Genomic DNA, 9165 nt, shown 5'->3' with positions numbered 1-9165 from the left:
CACTAAATTTCTTAGGTTTGGGGCTTCTTGAATTCTTGTTGGGATCTTGTTTGCCATATGGAGGACATGGAGCATTTTACAAGTTCCATTTTCACCCTTCCCCCTTTGGTTTCTTCCTAGGACTTTTTAAAAAAAAATAATAATAATAACAGAAATAGTTTTAAAAGTAGTCTTAAAAAAAAACCAACTAAGAGGATCTAGAAGGTAGAAAGTAATAAAATAGAAATACAAGGAAATGATAGTGATATTTCTTTTTATTATTATTATTATTATCTTTTTCTATGGTACTAAAAAAAGGTATCATATTCCTACAATATTTGAAATAATATTTAAAAATAATTTTGTTATGTCATCAATTTATTGTTGGAAAATATATTTTAACATTTTTTTTAAAGGCAGGATAATTTTGATATGTTTAAAATTTTAATTAAAAAAATCTATTTCTTTTATTGTATTTATCTACTTTGAAATTGCTTTATTTATCAAGAAGAGCCATAAGATAAACAAGAAACTTCATGACAAATGGCATGTTTAATAGTTTTCTACTCTTTAGAATAATAAAACATGTTTGACAAATAGAAACTGTTTTCTATTTTTATTCTTAAAAACAAAAAACAAAAAAAATTGTTTTCAAATAATATATTTTAGTTGTTTTCTATTATTTTCACTTGTTTTTAAGGGCTGTTTTAAAAAATAATTATATTAACATATAGAATAATTAAAAACAAAGCACTAAATATAAAAATTATTTTTAAAACATATTTAAAAATATTAAAAATGGTTTAAAACTATTTCAAGTTTCCAAACAGATTTTTATTCTACAATATATCAAAGAATAAATTTAAAAAATTGATCTTAAAAATTAATTTTTAGAACAGTTATCAAACAAGACAAGTAAGTTTTGTTTTGTCCTTTTGTTTGTTTTTTTTTTTTTCCTTTTTTTGGGGGGAATTGAGATGAAGGTGCCAAAGGGGTTGTCCATCAGTTGAAGTGTATATTATATGTTAGTTGAAAGTAGAAATTGAAAACCATTTTCTTATATTTTATTTCACTAAAGAAAATATAAAAGAAAGAAAAATATAATTAAAATTAATAAAAAATTTATATAAATTTAAATTATTTAACATTTGCATAGAAGATGAAAAATTAATAAAATGAGTTTAAAATAATGTAAAACAAAATTTATTAACTTTAGATTTTTTTTTAATTATTTTCACTTTTTTTCCTTCTACATTTTCTTTCTTTATTTTCTTTTCCTCGAATTTTCCAAGAATCAAATATAACCTAAAAATCTTGAAAAAAAATGGAAAAAATACAATTGTTTTTAAATTTGAGATATACCTATTTATATCTTTTTAGATGTTGAAGTTCATCCATTTGTTCACTTGTTTAAACTTTTATATATTAAACTCTTGTAATTCACCATATATTTTTACACCAAACTATCAATATTAGTAAAAGCCCATTAAAAGGAAATTTAAAAAATTAAGGTAATGATTGTGATAATACAAACCCTTTATGAGGGAAAGGAAAAAAAAAAGATAAAGAGAATGATTTATCATAATTATTTTAAAAAAATAAAATAAATAAAAACAAAAACTATAGACTTGGGTTATGATTGCTACTCATGCTATTCAACTTGGAAGACATCTCATGACATATTTCACTTTAGGGAAGGATGTGGAGTCCCTTCCATGGTTGAAAGGGTGAGGTCCCCTGTTTCCATGGAAGGTAATGGACCCTAAAGAAAAAGCAGAACTAGTTTTAAAATCCTCTTCAACTTCAAAGTAAACAAAGTTAACAAAACAAGTACAAAGCACATGCACCAAGGGTCCAAGACTCAAATTGATGTGCCATTTTACACCCTCAAATGTCAACCTTTTCCTTTTGGGTCTTTTCATAGGATGGAATAGTGGGCATCTTATGAGGCATCTTTTCAATATCCTATCAAAAAGAAAATCTTAATCCCATATTTAAAAATATAAAAAAAATGATGGATATTAAATATTGTATGTAGATAAAGTCTAGATTTTTTGTTTATTATTTTTTATATATTCTATCATAGAAAGCAATAAGTATGATTGCTCCTCATGTTTCAACTTGGAAGACACCTCATGACATTTGACTTTATAGGGAGGGATGTAGAGTGAGTTCCTTGGTTGAAGGGGTGAGGGTAATGGAACCAAAAGATAAAGTGGCAAAATAGTATAAAAATCCTATTCATTTCAAAGTAAACAAAGGTTATTCAACAAGTACAAAGCGCATGCACAACACCCAATTGATGTGCAATTTTCCTATAGTATTGTTGACTTTGATTTTGTAGCAATATGACACCATCAAATACCAACTTTTTCTTTTGGGTCTTTTCATGATGTGGAAAATTTGCTATCGTATGAGGCACGACATCTAATGAGAAAATTTTCAATATTGTATCAAAAAAATTAAGTAAAAAAAAAAAAGTGTTTTGATGTACACTTTTAACAAATAAAAAAGTTATTATTTAAAAATAATTAAAATTTCATGAGCTCCCGATTTTGGAATTACTTTAACTTAAAAAGTACATAAAATCTTAATTATTTTTCAATAAAAATCAAAGTGGTCTTGCAAAATGGAGTCACATCAACAAGAATAAATGACGAAAATATGGAAAAGAAAACCAAATTAAAAATAAAAATAAAAATGAGAGACTTGACAAAAGAAATGGGAGCAAAATCTATAACAAAAAAGAATTGATTTATAAATGATCACATGAGGAAAAACATCTTTTGTATTTTATAAATGATTTTATTATTTTATATCTAGTTCTCATTTGTTGTGTAATCTCATAACAACCCACAGACTTAGTAGCATCATTAAAATTGTAATGATTTGCGTTAGTAGCATCAACCCACAGATAGTCCATAACAAAAAATGTGGGATATACTCTTATTTTATATATTCCACCGACCACCCACTTCCTTTTCAAGGATGTTGTTCAAGAAAAAGGCATACTTTCCATTAATAAACTTTATTGAATTGGGGAATATGCTATCAGATTCCAATGGGTGTCACATATTTTGATGAGACTGGTTGACTTGGGAGGGGATTGGCTGATTTTTCTAAGGGTGTTGAAGGCTTAGGCCTAAGGGCTCAAAACCCAATGGAGGGTTGTATGGTGGGCTTCTTCCAGATAGCCTTATCCCTATTCCCCATGGATAAACCCTTTTCCCTAGAAAATGGATAACTGATACTCGGCTAGAGTTTAAACACTCTGATTTCTTTGAGCCACCTCTTGGCCCTAAGAATTCATTCCGAAGTGATTTGATTAAGTTCTTAATTCAAATAAATAACTGTTTTCATTATAAATACTTTTTAAAAGAATCTTTTTATAAACTAAAAAAATGATTGATAATATTTATTTTCTTTACCTCAGGTATTTCTTGAACTAATAAATAGAGGAGAATTTTTTACATTTTCCTTTATATTTTTCTTTTCCTCAAACTTTTTGAACCAAAAATAATGATACTTGGGTGGCACTGGCACTCCATGCGATGCAAGTGACAATAAATGATTAACTAGGGTTCTTGACATCACATGAATCACGTATGAAACAAATGATAAGTATGGTTGAGTAAGAAGAGGAAGAGATATAAAGAATTTGCAAGTTAAAAGGAGACATGCAAGTGTAGTTCTATGAAAATAGAGGTAATGCATGCTTAGGTCTATTCTATAAGATCCTCCTCACCAATATACACTGTTAGATGCTAGGAGGTCAAGTCTATTATTAGCCCATCTCTTTGGCTTTAATAATTTTTGCTTTATTAATAGAGTTGCAACCATATGGTTTGCTCAATTCTTAAAGCAATTAAATTTTTAGTTGAGAGCTTAAAGCATCAAGTGCAGCTATAGCACTAGCAAGCTTAAAACACCAAATGTAGCACTGACAACACACCAAATTGACAATTCATAACTTCAGGCTCCTAGAGATTACACAGAATAAAATTACCAGGCCTCAAGTCCATGTCAAGAAAGCTTTTATTGAATACCCCACCCAGACAGAGAGGGAGTCGACTTCAAGGTCCAAATTTTGCTCCTTCCACCGAGCATTCGCCTATGTCATCATCATAGAAGAAACAATCAATTCCAAAGATAATATAAATTTTGTATGGAGCAGAGAAGAAAACTAAAAGAGAAGAGAAATTATGTTTTGTTTGTTTGCACCAGCTTAATTTGTCAGGTTCCCAATCAAGTCAAACCCAATAGAGCACGTTATAAAAGGTCAGTATGGCTTTCAGATGAAAAAAATTTCCACAAAATATCACAACTGCCCCCTCCATGCTCTATATTGCTTGCCTTGACAGAGGACCAAACAACCGACTCTGGTAAACCATGCTTCACAGGGAAATGGAGCCCTATTAAAGACCCCAAATCAAATTAAGAAACCAAAAAATTAAAAGAATATCAGTCCTTCAACGACTAATGATATGAAACCACTGATGGCATGATATCATGCACTTGCATCTTTTAATCTTCCTTGCAGTTTTTTGTGGCCTTCGGGTTGAATTCATTTCATTCAGATTAATAGAAGTAATCCAGGAGGTAAAGAACTCCATTATGTGCAGAACCTTTTTTTAATAGGTTAGGTGAGAAAGAAAAGTAAAAAAATTCTCACCCTCTGTATGGGAACTAAAAGGGGATTTAAGGGCTTTAAACAATCACGAAGTGTAGAGGGATGAGCAACTACCAATTTCCAAACCACTGGGCTAATTTGGCACTGAAACATGCCTCATAAGGTTGAGGTATTAACTGGGTTAACCACCCATAAACGGGTAAACAAACAAGATGCTCCAGAGTAGAACAGTGCATGAACCCCAATATTGGGGTCATGTGTGGAAAGGATGGTAAAACCATTGACTACTTAAGTTTAGTATCACTGAAGAAACGAAATTTATGATAAGTGAATGAGAGATAAAAGGGAAGAAGAGAAATCCTTGATAAAGGGAGAAACAAGTGAGGGGCTCTAACAACACTGCTTGCTAGATTTGGTCAACAGGTCTTAATTTTCAAAAGTTGGCATATTGACGCAAACATTAATATGAAAAATTATGTCAACATGTCACATGATGTATCAAGGTATATGTTATGCAGCAAGGTTAATGTTCAAGAGTTTCTCTTAATAAGGGATTGACTATTTTTTTTTTTCCCCGATAAATAAGAGTGGGCATGAAAAAGCACAACTAGCGCACAAGAGTACACAGGTCGTATACAATAAGGGATTGATCTATTTTAACCCACTGCATATCCTCACTGGTTTTTACATTAAATTTGCAATCTAACCATCTTCAATTACCTCCTCTTGTTCCTCCATTCTACATCTTATCTCTACAAGCAGTCATATTCTCCATTGACTCCTCAATTTGAGAATGCAATTCATCATTTGCACATTCCTTAAGAAATTCAATCTAAAGGATGCTTACTTTTTCTTTTTTCTTTTTTTTGATAGACAAAGGCATATTGAATTAATAAACGCCAAAAAAAAGGGAGCATACCCTATGTATACAGGCAATATACAAACAAAACCCAACCAGCCTGCAGAAAGGAGAAACAAGACCTACAATAGGGAGGAGGAGGCTAGTCTCCATTAAGGACACCCAAAAATTCAAAAATCTAAAGGATGCGTGCAGAATCAACAATCTAACATTGACCAATTAATCTTTCATGCTTTGTTTTTAACGATCACAAACTTAACGACTAAGCTAATTCAGTCCATATATGTGCCTCCTAAAGTTAAGACAATCAATAAAAAAGCACACTAACAACACATCACAAGATAAAAAGTACACAAAGCTTTGTCTCCTAATATCTGCATCATGTGTAGGAAGGAAGGCCATGTCATACACTGCATAAAACACTAATTTGACAAAACAAATGAAATGTACTAAAAGTATGTGAGCCAAAAGATGGGAAAAACATGTAAGAGGCTCTAATACTATTATGTGATTACTGGATTTGGTCAAAAGATCTTAATTTTTTTAATTCTGTTCAATTTTATGCTACAGTAGTTCTAGTCAACATCAGAGATGTTCTCTAGAAAAGAGAAGAATGCATCTATCCATGCTAAAAAGGTGAAGGGATTGAACAAGACTATTGTTTACCTTTTCACAATATAACACATGAACTATAGAAAACAAAATAAAGAAAAACATAGAACCTTTTTCTTTTCTTTGATATGCAACTACATGAAGAAATGAAGGTTTTCAAGCCTGTCCAGATGCAGGAACTTGGGTTTCTGGTACAATCTCCAACATAAACCTATTGAATTATGTTTCCATGTGTATGACAACAATGTCCACACCCACATAAAAGGACAAAATAAATAAATAAATAACATGAAAAAATGCTCAAAATTGCTTCAAAATGGTTATAAAAGTTGGTAAGTTTGAGGCAAATGGTAGTTTTATGATAAAAGGAAGATGTTCACAACATTTTTATTTTTCCTGCTATGATTTACTTATTCCGTCTTGGCCTACTCTAATTAGAATGAGGAAATGGGAAAGAAAAATGATAACAAGAGGTCTCCCTCATTACTGCATTTTATTCTAAAGGCTTTAAGCTTCATTATCATTCGAAATAGAAACACAAGATACAATTGAATTTTCTAATTAAAATTCATCTCCCACTCATCAATTGCAGCATGCACCAACCTTCTCAACTAGCATCATCACATCCCAAATATTTGGACATAATGGAATTCATTTGACTTTGTCCCCATTCTTCCCATTTCACACCCAAGGCTTTAACATTTACTTCTTTAAACACATGTTTCTATCATCGGAGTACCTGTGGAATTTTTACTAGTTTGATTGCCACCCCTCTGGTATATGTTTGATTGTTCTTAAGAGGAAAAAAGTACCCATTTCACATTGGAAGATGGCAGGTTTGCATTGAGGCAATGTATAGCACAAAAAGAATGTAACAAGCCTGTTTTCTCCTGGGAATGAGAGGTTAACCAGAACATATGACTTAATGATTAATTACAATCAGTCTCAGCGTGCTTGACAGACTTCTGTGTAGCTTATGCTAAACCATAATCCAAAACAAACAATTCATATATGATATAAAGCTTCAAATTTGATCATGCTAGACAACTGTAACCCATAGTTTCAATACATCCAGTGGAAACTGCATAATCATACCATTCAGATAGGAATTCAGAGAGAACATCCAACAAGAATCTTATATCCGCATTCTGCTCTAGGTAATCAATTGACCAAGGCTATGTTTGGTTCCTGAAAAATGCTAAGTAAAATATATATGCATGCTAGGAAAACGATTTTCTTATGTTTACAAAACGAAAAAAAGGATTAGTAAGGAACTCATTTTCCCAAAGAAAAGGTAGATAAAATTTCGCAAAAGTGCAGAATTCCTCCTTTCATGACAACCAAACAAGAGAATTTTATTCCTTGCCGTTTTCTTTCCTTATATTTTTCCGCCCCATCTTCTTTATCTCAAACTTTCCGGCAACCAAACATATCCCAAAGATAAAAACACAACCTTTATTGCCTATCATGGTAATCAGCCCCATTTCAATTCAAGGGAAAAAAAACCCTAGAAGCAGATTACAATTTGATCACATATTAAGAAATGAATGAAACCGTAAACCCTAAAGGCCCTATCAGAGAGGATTAGAAGATCAAAAACAATAAAAGACACAAATCAAATCGGAAATCATAAAGAGATGAAAAAGGAGCCCTAATCGGAGAGTAGACAGCGGACCTCAGTGAGATTGAGGAGAGGTGTGGGAGTTAGAATGGGAAGGAGCGTATAGCTTGTTGTAGGCGGCTTCGCCTACGAGGTAGATGCTGAAGGCGACGATGGCGATACCGAGGCCGGGAGTGGCGTGGCGGAGCTGCTTGTTGAGCATGGGGTGCTTCCTCCACTCGTCCCTCCTCCTGAAGAACTCTCCCGTTGGTCCCAGCGGCTTCCCCATCTTCTCTATCTCTTTCTCTCTCTACTGATTTTCTGATCTGATTTGCAGTTGAAAATCCTGTTTGGGCAGCCAGAAAATGAGCCCTTCCTATATCATATGTCAAAGCGGGCGAGTTCACTCGTTGAGTGACACAGGGTTTTCGAGTTGCCTTATTCAGTTTTTTTGGTTAATTTAAAAAATGATTAATTTCACCAAAAGTTTAAAAAATGCAAATGAAATTGACCATTTTTTAAAAACTCAAATATAAAAATTATTTTTTTATTAATTTATTTTCTTTTTTCTTTTTTTTTTGAAGTAAACATACGAAAATTTCATTAAACATCATAATGAAGACAAGAAATAATACATTGCGGGGATGTATAACCCCAAATGTGTAGACTAGTAAAAGAACCTGCACCCTTGGCTAAGCAATGGGCAGCAGAATTAGCTGATCTACGGGTTTAGTATTAAAAATTTTCAAAATATTTTCCATATTTTTAATTTTTTCTAGAAGGTTCTAAGGGTGCCTTAAAATACCTTGAATTTATTTTTAATAATCTATTTTCGAAGTAAGCTCTTAAAAAGTTATTTTCCATAAAAAAAAAATAATAATAAATTAAAACAAGTTATCTAAGAGGAAAAAATATATTTTATGTTGTAAATAACATAAATAATGAAACTATTTTTTAAAATAGATATGTTTATAAAAAAATTTTAAAAATAAATTAGGATATCCGACATAGATCAATGAGAAAGTTTTTTTAATTATATAAATATAAACTCATCTTAATCAAATAAATGTATTTTAAAGCCATCAAAGTTCATTTCCGTTTATATGAGACAATTTACGCGATTTGGATTGAGTCAATATAAATGGTATTGAAGTTAATTTTCAACCTTAATACAAATGATATTGTGTTTACATATGACTTTTCAGATAGAATAGAGGAGTAAATTATTGACACTATATAAGCATAAATTTTTCTTAATTAAATAGATGTATTTTAAAAGTGTGAGAGCTATTTTGAATTCAGAATGAACAATATCTATACGGTTGTAATACGTCTATATAAAATATACTTAAAATTAATTATCAAAATAATATTTTATCTTGTATTATCTATTTATAGTTTAAAAGTTACACATAAATTTCTTTCCTAACTTTTGATTGCAAAATTTCACAATAAATTATTTAGAAAATTAAGAAAAATATATTA

At 31.0% G+C, this 9165-nt stretch overlaps 1 protein-coding gene across 1 annotated transcript; it reads right to left on the bottom strand.

Moving 5' to 3' along the window:
* Positions 1–3775: 3775 nt before the first annotated feature.
* On the bottom strand, positions 3776–8057 carry LOC117925807 (NADH dehydrogenase [ubiquinone] 1 beta subcomplex subunit 3-B). The gene is made up of 2 exons (XM_034844892.1): positions 7756–8057; positions 3776–4090 (listed from the first exon to the last, which is right to left on the bottom strand). Exon 1 carries the CDS (start codon positions 7967–7969, stop codon positions 7757–7759), a length of 213 nt encoding a protein of 70 aa, XP_034700783.1. The 5' UTR covers positions 7970–8057; the 3' UTR covers positions 3776–4090; position 7756.
* Between the last annotated feature and the right edge of the window lie 1108 nt (positions 8058–9165).

Source organism: Vitis riparia, chromosome 12, assembly GCF_004353265.1.
Source record: "Vitis riparia cultivar Riparia Gloire de Montpellier isolate 1030 chromosome 12, EGFV_Vit.rip_1.0, whole genome shotgun sequence".
Lineage (NCBI taxonomy): Eukaryota > Viridiplantae > Streptophyta > Magnoliopsida > Vitales > Vitaceae > Vitis > Vitis riparia.
This window is presented reverse-complemented; position numbering and strand designations above follow the sequence as displayed.

Coding starts and splice junctions, on each gene's coding strand:
- LOC117925807 (XM_034844892.1), bottom strand. CDS start 7,969: ATGGGGAAGCCGCTGGGACCAACGGGAGAGTTCTTCAGGAGGAGGGAC.